The sequence below is a fragment of the Camelus bactrianus genome, chromosome 4 (assembly GCF_048773025.1).
Source record: "Camelus bactrianus isolate YW-2024 breed Bactrian camel chromosome 4, ASM4877302v1, whole genome shotgun sequence".
NCBI lineage: Eukaryota > Metazoa > Chordata > Mammalia > Artiodactyla > Camelidae > Camelus > Camelus bactrianus.
The window spans coordinates 67085464-67104059 of record NC_133542.1 but is presented as its reverse complement, the minus strand read 5'-3'; the positions used below and the strand labels follow the sequence as shown (position 1 = coordinate 67104059).

At 33.2% G+C, this 18596-nt stretch overlaps 1 protein-coding gene across 5 annotated transcripts in view; it reads right to left on the bottom strand.

The window, feature by feature from the left end:
• The window catches only part of RABGAP1 (RAB GTPase activating protein 1), a 141818-nt gene that overhangs the window by 86168 nt on the left and 37054 nt on the right, over positions 1 to 18596 (bottom strand). For all 5 annotated transcript variants that reach the window (XM_045517568.2, XM_074362180.1, XM_074362179.1 and 2 more), the window contains 8 exons: positions 11012 to 11246; positions 9883 to 10087; positions 7402 to 7576; positions 6667 to 6824; positions 3086 to 3196; positions 2643 to 2709; positions 1800 to 1902; positions 686 to 855 (listed from right to left, as the gene is read on the bottom strand). In XM_045517568.2, the coding sequence (XP_045373524.1) occupies positions 686 to 855; positions 1800 to 1902; positions 2643 to 2709; positions 3086 to 3196; positions 6667 to 6824; positions 7402 to 7576; positions 9883 to 10087; positions 11012 to 11246 (1224 nt within the window). The remainder of the gene's footprint in view (positions 1 to 685; positions 856 to 1799; positions 1903 to 2642; positions 2710 to 3085; positions 3197 to 6666; positions 6825 to 7401; positions 7577 to 9882; positions 10088 to 11011; positions 11247 to 18596) is intronic.

Genomic DNA, 18596 nt, shown 5'->3' with positions numbered 1-18596 from the left:
GCAGGGAAAAAAGTTGAGAGAGATAATAACGGGTCAGAATTTCCCCAAAAAGGATAAAAGAAATAAAAACATAAATTTAAAAATTCATGAAGCCCAGCAAATCCCAAAAAGAAAAAAACAAAAACAAAAACACATGTAAGCATATAATAGTTAAAGGTCTGAAAATCAAAGATAAAAAAACAGCCTCAAAGGCAGCCAGAGGAAATGATTCATTACACCGAGGAACAATATAAATGCATTCCAACTTCTCACCAAAAAGAATGAAAACCAGAAGACTGTGGAATGACACCTTGAAGTGCTAAAAGTAAAAAACCATCAACCCAGAATCCTATATCGAGTGAAATATCCTATAGGAATAAAAGTGAAATAAAGACATTTTCAGATAAAGATATCTAAGAGTTATGTCTTTAGTAGATCTGCACTAAAAGAAATTCTAAAAGAAGTTCTCTGGGTTAAAAATGATACCAGACAAAAACCTGGTTCTTCAGGAAGAAATGAAGAGCAAAAACAATGACACCATATGTGGGTAAAAATAAAAGACAATTTCTCTTAATATGTTTAACATACATGTGGACTGTTTAAAGCTTGGGTTAGTGATAAATTGATAGCTTGGGTTAATGATAAATCAGCCACAGAAGTAATTTCTCCTATTCCCCTTTTATATTTATTAAAAAAAATACAGTACCTGTTTTAGTTTCAAAAAGAAATTTTCAGTAGTACTACGTTTGCTGAAGGGCCAGAATAATCTTTCATTAGGTGAACAAACACGGACTTTTGTCTCCAAGAGAAAGCGAACAGGCTCCTGTACTTCTGTTATTACCAGATCAACAGCTGTGGTCATAAACAGCACTTTATCTACAGAGAGAGAAAGGACAAGCAAATTTAAAAACTGAAAATGTATTTGCTCACATGATGACTGTAAAAGTAATTACTTCTATTACAAACTTCCAAGATACCTTAAGGTAATCCATCAATTAAACAAAAAATTTTAAATCACTATTTAGAATTTTTTTCTTCTGTATTGAGAATTCTTTTCTTGGGTGGACTCCTTGAAGTGGCATTAGTTAAGTGACAGCAGTATGCACTTCAAAAGCTTATGAAATGTACTGTCAGATTGGTTTGCAAAAGTGGCACATGCCTTCTTTATGACTCTCTCATCAACACTGGGAATTCATAACTTTTCAATCTTGGTTAATAATGGTAAATCTCTGTTTACATCCTTTATACATGTATCTATAGTGCTCTGAATAACAAGAAAAAATGAAGAGGAAAAAAGAAATGCTCATTAAGAGGCATTAGTCAAGAAAATAATGTTACATTTTCAGGATAGGATATTATGCAGCCATTAAATGACATTCAGGAAGAGTATGAAATATCCTGAAAAAGGCTGTTTATGCACAGCATATCTGAAAAAGCTATGTATGAAACTGGTCACAGTGGTGCCCTTTAGGATGGGGTGCTGGGAACTGTGGTAGATGTTTCCTTTCCCTATATATCCTTTGAAGATTTAACTATATGTGCATATACTATCTCTCCACAAAAATAAATAATATTCAAAGTCTATAATTAAATAAGTACATAAATAGAATAGGAAGCAGGAAAAGGAAAAATGAAGAGAAGAGAGGGAGGGAAAAATATTTTATTTACAGTTCAAATTTAATAATAAACTCAAAGAACTATTTAAATTCCTTGGCTTCATCGGAATTATGTAAACACTATTTGTCAAATAAGCGGTCCTAAGACTTGGATATCTTTTTGGGACTGAAATTTCTGTTAATAACGTCAGCAATCTGCATTACCTTTAGGAGTTTCTTCATTTACAACTTGAAAATGTGGGGATTTTGGATTCCAGCTCCCAGTAATAACATAAGACTTTCCATCTGAACTTTTGCCCATAGATTCCTAAAGAAAAGAGTAAAAACAACATTAATGCCGAAGTAAGTAAACAAGCGCTAACCCCCATTCTGCTGCTTTTAAAAAACAGGTGTTGCAAAAATATGAGAACATGAAAGAGGATCATATATATATATATATATATATATATATATATATATAGAGAGAGAGAGAGAGAGAGAGAGAGAGAGAGAGATACATATAAAACAAAAGTTAGGAGTATTTATGAATGATTACAGTCAAAATTAAAGATGTGTCATTATTTACACTACTGCTGCCGAGAAATCATATATAAAGAAAATGCTTGCAAATCATATCAACTTGTGTAAACATTAGGGAAATTATTATCTAAACCTATGTTGAACTCTTCCGTCAAGTGAACAATTCCTACAAAAGTTTTAGTTTTGAAAATAAAGATTTTCATATGATAGCAAAAATACTAATACCACCTACTTTAACAAAGCTCATGATAGTTTGCAAATAATTCTCTTACAAATTGTCTCCTTTGTTTGCCACATCAACCCTACACGAAAAATAAGAATTATTCATTATTACACAGTCAAGAAACTGAGGCTGAGACTAAGTAGGTCTAAGGTCAGACTAGTAAATAGCAAGTCAGAAATAAGGAAATTCCCTTATCTTTGTTTACTGCTTCATTAATGCGCTTTAACATTAGATTCAGTGCAACGACGTTTATAGACGAAAAACAATATATAAATTAAAAAAAAAAAAAAAAAAGCCATCCTTACCAAATCTAACAAGTGCATATCACTATTTCGTACATCTTTTCCAGGGCTAAGGAGAAGGCCAAAACACCTGCAAAAAAAAAATAATAAGAATTTGGAAAAACGATGACAGAAAAAAGATGTTTAGGTCACTTAAAAAAAAATTCTTAATGATGGAAAAAAGCATACATTAAAATTATCAATAAATTAGCATTACCAAAATCATCCTTATTTCTTTACTCAAGAGAAATAAATTGCTTGCCTTTTATTATCACACAGTTGAAGTCAACATATTAGCTGAAGATTTGTAAGAGATAATTCAAAATGAATGAAGTATTCACTTCAATGCCCAAAAGAATTCCCTAGGGAACAAAGTATTTTGCAAATACATTTTGAATACAGTATATGGCTGCTTCACTAGATTGACAAAAAATAACATTTAAGCTAAACTAACTAAAGATGTTTACCTTTCAATGGCAAGTTCCTTATTCGTTGTCTGTTGCACATAGATGACAATCTTCTTATCAATTCCTTGGCGGAGTTTAAAGCATTGTCTGTCTTTATCTTTAGGAACTGCACTGTAGAAAAACATGTTCATTAATTTTGCAAAGTATTTTCTTGTGACATCTACCAGAACAATTCTTGTTATGATGTGACAATCAGGTACAGAAAAGAGTCGTTTTCTATGCTTGATTTTCAAATCATAACAGATATTTAAAAATCATCACTTGCCTCTTGATGTAAAAAATATCATTATTACTGTATGTAATCCACTAAACCATTACATAAACCATTTATAAAAGCTACAAAACCACTCTTACGCCCCCTAAAATGTGGCTTTAGTTTTTCCTTTTCTTTTGATGTGAAAATTAAATTAGGTATTTATAAAGCACCTAGGCACTCAAAAAATGTTATTTTTCCTTTCTATTTAGCCACTGGCTTTTTACAAATATATTACTGTTGACTGATCTGTTTAAATATATAATGAATAGAAGATAATTACAGATCCTTTGAATTTCAAAACAAGATACCTTAAAAAAAATAATAGAGATGAGGAAGATATGACCAAGAGTAAGCTATTGCCTAATACTTCCCTTAGTCAGTGATAAGTTTATTTGTAAACCTGGGTAATAACTATAAAAATAACACTCATGATACAGTTAAACATCAGCTTAAGAAAAAAGTTGAAAATATTCTTATAATGACAGTTGACCAAAATAATCCTCTAGTCTCCCACTTTCTCTAGCTCCTTTATTCTCAAAGGCTTATGGAAATCAGCCAATATACAGCAAATCAATACTGTGCCTTATTATCGTACAACTTTTAAGATAATGGCAACAGAACCATTAGGAGATACTATAAAAGGCTACATGAGAGCTCTGAGCATCTACTCAAACTAAAAAGTAGCTCTGAAGAAATAAAATTAGTTTGAAGCCCATCTGCACTAACACACTAGTAACCAATTCAAGATCATGTTATGATGCTGAGATCAGAAAATCAAAGAATCTTAGCAACAGAGTCTAGAAATGACAAACATGTACAAAGAAAAACTTCTGCACACCAAACTGTTAAATATTTGTGGCTGACAAAATTTTCACCTACAAGGATATGGACAGGTCTCAATTTTCAATTTGTATCAGATACACTAGTGTCTCTGCTCTGTGAAAGTTTAAATATAAATAAATATCTCATCTCTCATCAGTATTTAAAATAACAATGGATATAAAGTTATCTCTGAGACTGAACGGCAAGGGAAAGCTACATTAATAAGAATTATCCTGAAGAATGTAAGCAACGGAAGTTCACTTCACTGAAGTCAAGGGGTCTGGATTATATTTCTGGTCTTAACACTGTATCACTGAACGGATTCAACCAAGTAATTTTACATTTAATTCCTATTATATGAATTAAGAAACTGAGGTCCAGGCTTATTTTCCCTGGGTTTCTTTACCTTTAAAGCAAGAATATCAAATGGGGTACTTAGTAGATTAAATCAACCAGAAATGGTATACATGAAAATGGTCCATCTTCCTAAAGGCTAAACTGAAAGGCAGGTTTCTAAGTTTAATAAAGTAAGAATTATACTTTTTCAGAAATGAAAAGAAGAGCATTAATTCTTATCACAGCACTTTGTCTATACTTATGTTACAGTAAAACCACAATCTAGCTTGTGCTATGGTTAATTATATATACAATGTATTTCTTAAAAAGGGGGTAAGTCATATGGGTATTGTATTTTTTAATGTATAACTGATATATTAGTTTAAGGTATACACCCTAATGATTTGATATTTGTAATATATTGAAAAATGCATCATATTTTAACCATTCTACACTCTGGTTTACATTTAATTTCTACTTTTTAACTTTGCTATTATAGTATTAAGGGGAGTGTTCATGTTGATTAACTCTTTGGACACCTGAATGATTATTTCTGTAGATTAATTCCTAGACATATTATAGAATCACTGGATAAAAGGAAATGCATTTGAAAAGTTCAAATCTGACTAAGAAAGGCATACTGGTCAAAGATTTCATCCTTATATTAGGTTACACAACACTATTGTCTGCTGTAAACTACAAATTCAGTGAAACAATGCAACAAAAAGATAACATAGCCCTAACAAATGTGAAAAGCAAATCTGATCATCCAAGGGGTTTTCTCCTTGGTATGCGGGTGAAAAGAACAGGGATATTTGTGATAGTCATCTTTCTACCATGAATATGCCTAATCTCAGGAAGAAAAACTATCCCAGAGCTTCTCTTCTGAGAGATCTTACAAATCTTTCCTATTCATAATTGGAATTTATAAACAATCTACATAAATATCTTCAAAAAAAGGGAAAAAACAGTTTAAACAAACTTTTGTTTCTTAAAAAGGCAAAAATTATTACGAAGTTTACAGATTATAATTTCTACTTCTCAGGACAGGAATGTACATTGCAGAAAGCACCATTTTGCAGTGTTGCTCTGAGAACAGAAATGTAGCTAATAAGAAAGCATAGAGCACTCTGCCTCATACTTTACTGTACAAATCAAAGTTGAAGCTGCACGGTACACTAAACTGGCCAGCAGATGGCATGACAATTCCAAAGTCTTTGAAGGGAGAGCAATGGTTATCAGTTTTTCAAACAAATGAACCAATCATTGTGCTTCTCAATTTAAAAGCAAAATATATTAGAAATCACTCATATTTTGATATAATTTCATTTTATACATTTTATGAGGTAGTCAGGGAGGAAACAGACTTCTATATGCAACTATCAATTATGATCCCAAGAAGCACCCATTTTGTGGTATGAGCTATGAAGACAAAAAAAGTCAATCATCTAACAAAGTATTTTAAAGTTAGAAAGGATTTTAGAGTCTAACCACCTCATTTAACAAATAAGGAAACTACTGTCAGGAGATGTAAAGAAATGTGGGAAAAGGTCACACTGTTAATGGTAGCAATAAATAAACTAAACCTAAGTTAACTCCTATTCCAGGGTTATTTTCACTATTCAAAGAATCGTTTTACTTAAAAACCAAAACTACTTATTTCTGACTATATATGCAAGGTTAGATTTCAGGCAAATACCTCATTTCTCCCCTTCCAATGTGTTCAGATAAACCTTAATGGTAAAACTTGATTTCAACAGCCTTAAGATCTTTAGATTATTAGAACAAATCAACCAACCAACCAAAAACAAAACAAAACACACACAAAAAAACTCTGGTAAAACAAATCTAGTTAAAAATTCAGCTGATGTAGCTTGTTACTATTTCGTATCAGCAGTGAGCCAGTTACTCTGAGTCTGACTAAAAGAATATAGTAACATGACATATTTTTCCACTTGAAAGAATTCTTTTATTGTTTAAAATCCTTTACACTGCTTCTCTGCAAATTTGTCTATTTCTTTTCCCTTATCACTTACATTAAAAAAAATCTACCTATAAAAGCAATCACTTTATAATACAGAAGTTACATAATCTGACCTAGAATTTCCTAGATACTATAGCATGTTAATACAAACTCAAATAAAAAGAGTAAAATAAGATGCCCTACCTAAAATAACCTTTACCATCATCTTCTTTTATTTCTAATGACACAGAGAAGGTAAAGATGTCACTGTCAGGAGTCTGGGGTGCAGCAGTTGCAGAAAGTGGGGTCTGCTTGGCAGAGCGACGGAAGGCAGTGGCAAAACTGTAAAGTATCCGGCTCACCTACAACCAGACATGTTAGGAAATGGGCTGTTATCACAAGAAATAAATACTTTTGTTAAGGCTGAAGGTGACCTACTTTGTCTTTCCCCTCTTGATTTCTTTTGATAAATTATCTAATTTGTTAGAGCTATAGAGCAAGTAATACTAAAAACGGACAGGACAAAAAGATTTTAAAAAAGAAAATGACTATAAACACTAGAAACCCGAATGAAAAGTGATTTCCAAAATTGTTAGAAACTATCTGAATATGTTTATTATATATATATTAAAAAAATCCTACAAGTTTAGCTCTAAAAGGACAGTTTGCAAATGTGACATTGCTGGAACCACGATGCCTATCTAACCCAATCAAGCAGCAGCCAACTGGTCCTCCCTGACACTCTTAGCAACAACAAGGTTCTGGTTACCCAAACTTTCAGTTTATTCATATTTTAGCCCATCAAGCTGGAATAAATAAAACAGTAGCAGAAAATTTCATTTGGCTTATAAGTGACCATAATAAACACTGTAATCATTTCAACATAGTGAAGGCACAGATGAAGTTTCATTTGCAGACAGTTTCCTTTTAGGTACTTACAGCTTCTTGTATTTCGCACCGGAAAACATGTATTCTGAAAAGCTCTGCATTGTAATGACTTTCAGTGAAAGCAAAACAGTCACTCTCAGGAGTTCCATCATGCCCTCTGACACAGAAGAGAATTTTGTAGATAGGGTAGTTTGCTATTTCAGTGTTTGTCTGTGGATCTAAGAGTCTGTTCAGAAAAAAGATACAAAGAGATTAGAGGGATTGTGAACTATTTTCACTATATCCACATTATGATTCAAGATTCATCTTTCTAGCAAGAAGATCATACAAAACATTTTTGGTATGCTAATCATAATAATCTTAAATCTTGATAAGTAAGTTGTAAGTAGATCCTTAAAAGTTATTGATTACATAATTCCACAGTACTAAAAACCACATAACCCCATGTTTTAGGGAAGCAATCAGGAAGGCATGAATAACATCAATAAGTGTATTTTTTTTCACACAGTTTCTAACTAAATAAAGATTAGCGGGTAAATCAGACTACCAAAATAAACCATTAAAGCTGTGCTGCTCATTATCTGCTAAAAGAATTAACTAATTTGCTTTACTTTAAAAACAAAAAAACTGCTTTCTCAGAGTGAAGGACGTTCTTTTGATTCATGGCAAATAAGGGAGAGAGACTACACAAAATGTTAATATCTAAAAAATAAAAAATCATTAATGAAATCAAAAGAATGCCATTCATTGAAAATCAAAGAGATATTCATTCAAAAATATATTAATTCAACAAATATTTATTTGATACCTACAACATCCCAGGTTCTATTCTGGGCAAAGAGGATACAACTACGAAAGAATGAAAAGGAATTATGCAATTTCAACACTAAATGAGCAGGGCTATTGATGGCGAAAGTCCAGGGGATAATGGAAATACTTAAGAAGACCTAACTTCAAGTTCAAAGGCATTTTGATAAAAACTCTGAAAATATGAGGCAACTAGTTTTCTCATGTCTTTATAGAATTAAAATATGTTAGAACAAAGTGTAATTTCAGCTGTGGGAATGACTCTTGACTAAGAAACATACAGAAATGAGTACTAAACAAATTTTATTGAAAGTTTCACATTAATGAATACAGTAAAAATTAGTATTTGTGAGTGTGTGAAATAGTTTTTAAAATACTCAAGAGAAGAATTACATAGGCAGATAATTGGAATATTAATTAACTTACTGCTATCCCCACACAGTTACAACTTTACTACCATAAAAATCCAAAATGCTTGATGTTAGAGAAATATATTCTCATACACTGTTGATAAAAGTACAAACTAGGTCAATATTTCTAGATGGCTATTTGCCAATGTATGAAAAGCAATAAAATTGGACAAACGTTTGACCTAAAAAGTCTACATATAGGAATTCTGATCCTCAGAAAATTTAAGAATGTATAAAAATTTAGCTCGAAAATAATATTTATAAGAAAATCTATGTTAAGTGCTTATGTGCCCATATGACCAAAGTTTAATATCAGCTATTATTATTAGCACTTTTCCCATTAAAAAAATTTAAATGTGTAACATAAGAGATTGTTATTTCTGAATAATCCATCATATGCCATCATAAGTCAAATTTTTAATCATATTTATTGATATGGAAAGAGACTTACGATATAACAAAACTATGTGAAGAGAGCATGTTACAAAAGGGTATGTATTATAAAATTCCATTTTTGTTAAAAATGTTGATTCTAACAATTTAATAATTATACTTGCATATATACATACGTAATACACATATACACAAATACACACACATACAAATACACAATGAGGGTCCTGATAAACCAAGATGTTAGCTGTGTTTACCAATGGGAAAGTAGAAGAGTATTTTGCTAAATTTTTGCTTGTTTGTGTCTTCTGATTTTTCAGAAATAGGTGTGTATTTTTCATAATTAAAAAAGTTATTTTAATTTAGTTGTGTTCATCTCATTATTTAGAGTTCTGTACTTAGCTAGCTCATATATAGACATCTGATTGGCTACCTTTATTGTTATTTGTTTCAGTTAGTATAAATAATAGCCATTTCTAGAGACTTTTCTGGGCCTCAATTTCCTCATCTTAAAAATTTAGGAACTGTACTGGAATAGTTAATATTTACCAACAGGTTTTTCTAATTTCCAAAATCAGCATGAAATTCCTATTGAACTAACGTGTCAAGCTAGTATTTGTACTGGGGGAAACCAGAAGATATAAATTAATTAGTTAGGTCAACATATTTCAATAATCTCCAAAACATTTAAATTTCTAATGTGCTACACACAATTGGGATGGGGAAGAGTATAAAAAACTGTTCATATGAGTGACCATTTTTCATAAAGGTCACAATCCTTGAAAGATATAACTAAGTGCCAGATGAATTAAACATCACGTGAATAAAATAATTATGTGTTTTGTTCACTATTGCATCTTTCTAAAACTATAGGTCATAAATGTGATCAAATGTTACAAACATTTCACAAAGCTGGTCTTACCTCACAGTTCCTTCAGAAACATTCGGCACCGATAAGGTTACATCGAGGGATATCTGACACTGGCCCCTTAAGATGGACATCATCCTTAAGGCTTCCACTTCACTCCTGGGAGCATTTACTGAGGCACAGCCTAAATAAGTTAGTTTGCTGAAAACTACACTGTCCTCATCGGCCACTGGTGTGAATGGACTTGACCCCTCAGAATCTGAAACAAACAATTAGAGGTGATTTTCATTTTGATACTTTATTGACATGCATGTCAATAAAAATTGACAAGTTACATTTAGGTTCTAAAATTAAATACTAAAGAGATAGCAAGCCACTGGCTCAGAAGAAATACCCATTAAAGCCAGAAATCTCACACGAGAACTCTGTCATCAACACTAAAATTTTTAAGTATGGCTGTAGTGTCAATTCCAAATCTAAAAGGTAACCTGAGATTCAGATCTCATTTACCTTTCAGACTCTTCTAATTTGTTCTGACTTTTGATTTACATTCAGGTCAAAGATACAGTTAGTATTTTATTATCCTGAAAAATCCTGTCTCTTCTTTCTAATCTGCACTGTGTAATTATTTCTCTCATTCATCATTTTAGCTACTTTATCATCTTTTCTCAATCCCCTTGCTTTCCCTTTCCCAATAAACATCTACAGTTTTAACACCTTTTCCTCAATGAACCTTTATAATTGCTCTTTTCCTCCTTCCTTGCTATGTCTTTCAGCTCCCTTTTCTGACTTGGCAACTATTCCCACAGAGTTATACAGGCCTGGAGCAAACATCTCTTCACCAAGCATTATTCCTCCATTTCTCTAAAACTGTATTCAAATTCCTTCTTTCCTGAAAAAAAATCTTTAAACATTCTGAAGTAAGACTCCCTCAATGTCATATAACTACTGTTTCTCTTTCTTTGGTATAAATGACATACATTTAAAGGGAAATCAGAATGGTACACACTCCTCTCACATCCCCCTAACCCTCACATCCCCCTAAATCTAGAATCTAAAGATTCTAGAGAACATGATAACGTTTTTACTTGCTCCGAATCAAACCTAGTACAGAGTGGACACTCAAATATTAAAAACAATAACCTTCAGTTACGCAAGCAATGCAGCAATCCTAAATCCTAACCTCCTTGTCCAGGTTTCACTGGCAGGCTCAACTCTGGTTTTTGGAGACCTACTAATGGCACAGGGTTAATGGTGGACGAAGCTGAGAGTTGATTAGAAAGAGGCCCATCTCCTTCGCCATCCAGTTGTGACCTCTCCACAAGCTCCTTGTCCCCTGGCTGGTCGTCCATTGGAGGATCCATCAGCACATCTGCTAGCTCTTTTTGCAGCTGCTGCTCACTTCCATTCCCTATAATCTAAGGGTCACAAATATACACAGTCAACAAAGTGAGAGAGGCCAGTACTGATTAAAATGGGTCCGCATTCTAGAGAAAGTCATCAGCAATTCTTTTGATACATAGATATTTTCTCAGTGTTTTTAAAAAATTGAAAAAATCAAGATCTGCAATAAATAAGAGCTGCAGCTGCTCTCTTAATTAATGAAAAAGTGTATAGCGAATTTGAGACCAATACCCAGAAATATATGTAATAGTCTGTCAACACTATTAAAAGTTTTCTACAGTGTCCTAAACTACCACCAACTAAAATATTTGTAATTTTACTTGCCTGGTGAGAAGCAAAACTTGTTTTGAGGAGAAGCTTCTCTTATCCATAGGGAAAAGGGAAAAATGTGTTTGTTTCCAAAAATGATCAATAGAAACATACTATTATTAAGTAATAAATAAAGTAATAAAATAAAGTAATAAACATATTATTAAGCAATAAATCTTCACATATACTTTAACACCCTTGCTGTAAGTAATCTCCTTTATTTCTGAAGACTTCCCTGACATAAACAGGTTCTTAAAGTTCTGAGACACTTGAACAAAGGTGGAGAGATGCATGTATAAAATAGCCCTGAGGAATAGAAGCACTCCATTTCAACAGTGGTGAGCATTCTTCCAGAGTCATGATGGTTTATTATTAGTTGCTCAACAAGGAAGTAAACAAAAGTACAATCAAGTGGAAACTGCCCAATGCTAAGGAAAACCACAAGTGACAAAATCCAGTATTGTCCCTAAATGCTTATTCAAGAAGCACTACAAAAATTAACAAAAGAATTAATTTAGGAAAAGAGGGACTGATTTAGGAGGATTTCTCAAGGCTGAAACCTGACAAAAATTTAAAATGGGTGGGGGCTATGAAATTGTTAAAGAGAATGAAGTCTTCCCAGTAAAATTAGGACAGAAGTTAGGAAGCAAAATGCCAGTAACAGAGGAGAGGTAATTCTGGACTACCAATAAACCCAGTTCAAACATCTTTTATAACTGTAACACTCAAGTCCCTTTGGCTATAAATTATGATTGAGAAATAAACAGTTTAAGCCTTCTTTGCTGACATTTTCTCAAGGAAATTCTAACATGTCAGCTATTCCTGACTTGGAATAAGGGCCAGACAGGAGTTCAGTCTCTTGGCTTTAATGACAGCATCTGTTGTTGTGCACTTCCTTTTATATTTACAGTTACTGCTAATGGAACTATAGTTCAGTCAAGTAATTTTTGACTCTTTGATAGGCCTGATCCCACACATCCACAAGTGCGATCCAATTTTTTTCAGTTCTGTTTTCAAAAGTTTTTTAAAGCACTTAAAAAAAAACAAGCTAGAGCTTAGTTCCAACTAACCTCTTATTCTTTCAGAACTGGTTAAGAAATATTGTATCACCTACAGCAAATAAAGATAGCATGACTGAACCTAAACTGTTTTCTGAGGGGAAGGATCAATAACATAAGTAGAATAGTAACAGCTTCCTAGAAACAAATGAAGGAAAGGTATTAGACTCCATGTTTAAATGATTAGTAATTGTAACCAGGAAGGCTATCATCAGAGAGCAAACTAAGTTGAAGACATATTTTTACATGCTATGAATTACTGTTTTGTTTTTTTGGTATATAGGATAAACAAACTCTTCTGGAGTTTTTCTTCTGGGTAGGCTACCTCCATTGTAATGTATTCACAAAATATATCACAAAAATATACCTAACCCCAACAAAAACACGTTTGTCTTTTGTGTTTATACATGTTTATCTTGCATTCTTCCCTGGTTTATAAAGTCTATAAACATAAGAACTGCCTTCTGTTTCTTAAACTCTTCCTTAAAGGCTAGGAAAAAGTAATGTACACATAAAAACATTGATTTTTTTTTAAGTTGCTTAAAAATAGCAACCTAACTTATACCTTGGATAATTAGGTCTAATACAGTACCCAACACTTATTAGATTACTTGTGTACCTTCAATCCAATTTCAAAGTTACTGTCTGTGACATAAAGTAATACTTGAATCAATTAAGTTTCTTGTTTTTTGGTTTTTTTCACAGTCAGTCAATTAATCTTCCCTAGGCCTATCTGGGAAACATTCAGCAATGCCTTCCAAGGTTCTCAAACTCTGGTATGCGTTAGAATCACCTAGGGAATTTGTTAAAACCTAAACTGTTGGGCCTGAACAGAATTCTCATTCAGCAAGGCTGAGATGGGCCTGATAATTTACATTTTTAAAAAGCTTCCAGGAGATGGTGATGCTGTTAGTGTGGGGACCACAATCCAAGAATGAACCTTAAATTAATGATTCTTATCCATGACTACACAACACAATTATCATTATTACCAGGGAGCATATTAAATTTAAAATACCTGGTCTTCCCTCTATTCCCTTACCTCCAACCCTGGCAACTAAGTCAGTATTAGAGATAAAGCCTGGGCATATGCATTTTTAAGAAGCTGCACGGGTGATTTACAAAACAGGTGGCAGGCCAGATCAGGCTAGCAGGCTACAATCTGTTAACTCCTCATGTAGATGAATAGCTAAACCAGCAATTATCTGTCTCTGACTTCTTGTTATAAGAGAAAAATAAGCTCACTATTACCAGGGCTTTCTGTTCCTTGCTGCCAATAGTCCTAACAGATACTACAATCACCTCTGAAATAAGTGTAGTTGCAAGTAAAGTAACCAAGACACTGGTATTAGTGGAAGGGCAGACATATAGATCAACGGAACAAAACAGAATCTAAAAATAGACCCACACATACAGGGCCAATTGATTTCAACAAAGCTGGCCAGTTAATTCAATGGAGAAAGGTTAACAAAATAAAACAAATGATGCTGACTTAACCTGACATCCATTCATATGCAAAAACATCAACCTCTTTACATCATATACAAAAATTAATGCAAAATAGGTCAGATCTAAATGTAACTCCTAAAACTATATAACTTACAGAAGAAAAGAAAGGAGAAAATCTTTGTGATCCTGGGACACAAAGATTTCTTAGAATACAAAAAGTATGCATAAAGGAGAAAATTATAAAATGTGCTTTATCAAAATTAGACACTGCTTCTCAAAAGACACTGTTCAGAGAATGAAAAGACAAGCCACAGACGTGAAGAAAATATTTACAAATCATACATCTGATGAAATTATATCCAGAATATACACAGAATTCTTAAAACTCGTAACAAAACAATAAATCCAATTTTAAAAAATGGGCATTTCACCAAATGGCAAATAAGCACATGGAAGAAACTCAATATTATTAACCATTAGGGAAACTGAAACCACAACAAGATGCCTCTATACACTTATAAGAATGGCTAAAATTAAAAAGAAAACAATCATGACAAAACCAAAGGCTAGCAATGACTTGAAGCAACTGAAAAGCTCTCATACAATGCTGGTGGGAATAGAAAATGGTTCCGTCACTTTATGTAAATTTTATAAAGTTAAACATAACCTTATCTATGACTCACTGCTAGGTATTTACTCAAGAAAAATTAAAATATGTCTATACAAAGACCTGTTTGTGAATGTTTATAACAGCATTATTCGTAACTGCCAAAAACTAAATACAAAGTAAAAGTTTATCAATTGGTGAACAGATATACAAACTGCCATGTAGCTTAGCTATACAACGGAATACTACTCAACAATAAAAGGAATGAGTGACTATTACTAAAATAACATAGATAAATCTCAAAAGCATTATTCTAAATAAAAGAAGCCAGAAATGAAAGGCCACATACTGTATAATTCAATTTATATGGAAATTCTGGAAAAAGTAAACTACAGACAGAAATTAGATAATTGGTTGCCAGGGGCTGGAAAGGGAGAAGAGGACTGACTGGAAAAAAAACAAAAAAACAAAAAAAACACAACATAAATGGACTTTTTGAAGTAATAAAAATATTCTGTATCTTGACTGTGGTGGTGGTACTTACGTAAGAGTTTACATTCATTAAATTTCACAGAATTGTTTACCTAGAAGGGTTGTATTTTATTATGTGTAAATTTTGCCTCAGTAGACTTGACTTAAAATAGAAAGGGGATATTGATAGTGGGGGAGGCTATGCGTGTGTGGGGGCAGGAGTTATACGGGAAATCTCTGTACCTTCCTCTCAATTTTGCTCTGAATCTGAACTATTCTAAAAAAAATAGTCTATTTTTAAATAGAAAAAAATTTGGTTTCTAGGAAAGATGCAATTTGGGAACAGAACTGTTCCTTTTCCCTATATGCCTCTCAAAAGGTGTTAATCCATGATTCTGTTTTTGGCAATAACTTCATTTTACAGACTCTCCCATGCCATCTCATCTGCTTCCAATGATATACAAACAATCTCTAATTTAATCTAGAACCCCTCACTGTCTACTGGAGAGACACCTTCAGCTAGATACTCCAAACTTCCTGTGTCACCACTTAACTCTAATCCTCCACCTATATCCTTTTTTTAAAAATCAGTGAATTGCACTACTACCCACTCAGTGACCAAATGAAGGATTACAGTCATCCTTCAAGCCTCTTATTTCCACACTATTAAAAAAATCCTACTGATCCCTGCTCAATTGTGCATTTTTCCCCTTCTACAGCTCTGCATAGCTAATGCTATAGAACAACTTCTTTCATTTTATACAAGCCTACTGGAAGGGCAGTAGTTTCCCTGCCTTCTTTCCCTCTCCCCTCTGATCTGTCTTTCACATGGCCAATCAAGTTACAACTGAAAAATCTTAGTTCTGATCAAGCACTGCCTTACCTTTAAATCCTTCCACGTTTCCTCAATGCCCATAAGGTAAAGCCTAAATTCATTACTATACTCTATGAGTTTCTCTCAAGTCTGCCAATTTACCTTTCCATCTCTCTGGTCATATCACACTACTCAACTTCTCCAAGACACATCATAAACTTTCAAACGCGTAGACATTGCACAGATTGTTCCCTTTCCTTGAAAGCCATCCTCTCCTCCTCCTTTCTACTCTTAAAGCCCAAGCTTAAATTCTGTTACCTCCTCTGGGAAGCCTTAACCTTGATAAATGAGGTTTAATCACTCCCTCCTTAGAGAGTGCTACCGTAACATTAGCATACAAGTTTATTCTAGTATTGCTACTTTGTTTAGTGGGCCCCTTCAACCAGACTGGGCATTATTAGATAGCAGAGACTGTTTCTTAAATTATCTTTATAATCCCAAAGCTTCGGGTAGTGACTGGTCTCTATACTCTGTAGTGTATCTACAGAGCATGTTCACTGAACTGAATTTTATAAATGCAAAGAATAGAAGTCAAAGTAGTATCATTTTATCCAATTTGGATCCTGGATAGTCTACAGATTTTGATTCTAAAAAAGGAAATCTGATTTATTTTAGTTTTGTTAACCATCTATAAAAGAACAAAAACAAACACCAACATTTCCTGTTATTCCAAGTGTCATTAAGGTTTAACATTTACCATAAGAATACTGGGCAGGATCAAACAGCATGCTGCAAAACATAAACAATAAACTTATGAAGGCCAACAAAAACTTCTAACTTAATTTAGCACAAACAAAAATAAAAAGAGCATTGTAGATATGTATGGATAATACAACTAAGGGTCATATTCAGATTCGTGTTCATCTGTAATCTGTAAGAAGAGGACGGGAGAGTTCTTTAAAATGGTCCTAAATTGAGAGAAAAAAACAGTTAAGTATACAGGAGCCAATTTAGCAGCTACTATAAACACAGACATGAATGTTTGCAAGGACAGAGACAGCTCAGTGAATGATTTATTTACAATTCTGCTTACAAAGTAGGGTGGTAGTTAAAAAAAAAAAAAAAGGGGGGGGATAAGAGTTGGTTTGTGGCACAACTCCAGGAGGAACTATTCACATCACAGACTACATAAACAGCACCCCCTGAGGTTGTACAGAGTGTAGTCTACGCAACTGTACCACATGGGTTTCACAGTAAGACACATCTGAGTTTGGAACATGACCCTGACACTAACTCTGTTCGCTACAGGCAAATTAACCTGGGGGAGCAATAACTATCTCATCTCTGAAATAAGAATGTTAATATCTACCTCACAGAATTGTGATGAGGGTTCAGTGATTCAATAATATGATTATTCAGCACGTATTCTTTATATTTCAGGCACTATGTCATGTGATTTTTATAGGGATTATCTCATTTCTCACATCACAGCATCTGCTAATTAGTAAGCATCTAATTAGTATCTTCTTACCCAACCTATTTCTAAACAAACTCTGGTCTACCTACTGGAGCTGAAGTTCAAAAAAGCAAATAATAACTTTTAAAAAAGACAGCTCTTCCACTTTCCACAGTCCAGAGAAAACTAAGAACACACCTACTATTTATATGCGAAAGAATTACTGGAGCAACATCAGGCCTTTCTAAGTAACAAAAGAAGTAATCACTTACAAGGTACAATTGGCTACAAGTCTATTTCCTTGAGAGCAAAACTGCATTTATGGAAACAAAGAACAAAATGTTCCAAAGGCAATCTCCAGAGTCATGTCCTGGTCTTAATTTTCTACTTCTAACTCCATATCTGCTGTTTCCCTTCACTGCAACTGTATCAACTAGGTTCTACTTGATTTGCCAGTTATGCAAAGCTACTTTAGGCAGTTTGAGATGCTATTCCAGAAGAGATCTCACGTCTTCAGGAAAGCATACTTAGGAAATTAAAGCATGTACTAGAGAAATCCATATATGATCAGAAAATTAAAGACAAATTCCTGATGGTCCACAGTTCCCACTACTTATGTTATACTGCAATGAAAATACAAATGAAAATGGTTCAAACTAAGTAATTTTGCTCAGCTTCAGAATAAAAGCTGAGCCATTCTGAAACAAATATATAGTGCTTATCAGAAAGCAAGCACAAAAGAACCAGAAGTCCAATTTGTATACTGAAAAGCATAGTACCTAATCTCAAATTCACTCACATATTCCTTCTGCAATCTTTGATAAATCATTAAATCACTTTTGTGCCTCATTTATAAAGTGCAGCTGTTCTGATTATCCATCTCTTTATCTTACTGTATAAATGAAGGAACAGAAAAACAAACTAAAATTACCATTAAGAATTATTAACATTAATTTAAAAAGGGAAGAGAAAGGAACAAAACCTTGTGAATTCATCCTAAAAAGTCAACTGAAGAAGGACCCAAAATACTTATGACTGCTTTGCTAATAAACAAAGGGATTATGGCTAAGTTTTACTTTTCTTACTAACTGAATTTTCTATATCTAATTAATCAATCAATTTCTAATTAATTTGTAAAAGAGCACTATTTAATTTGCTAAAGGAAATTAAGTGCTTATGTAAATACTCAGAAATATAAAC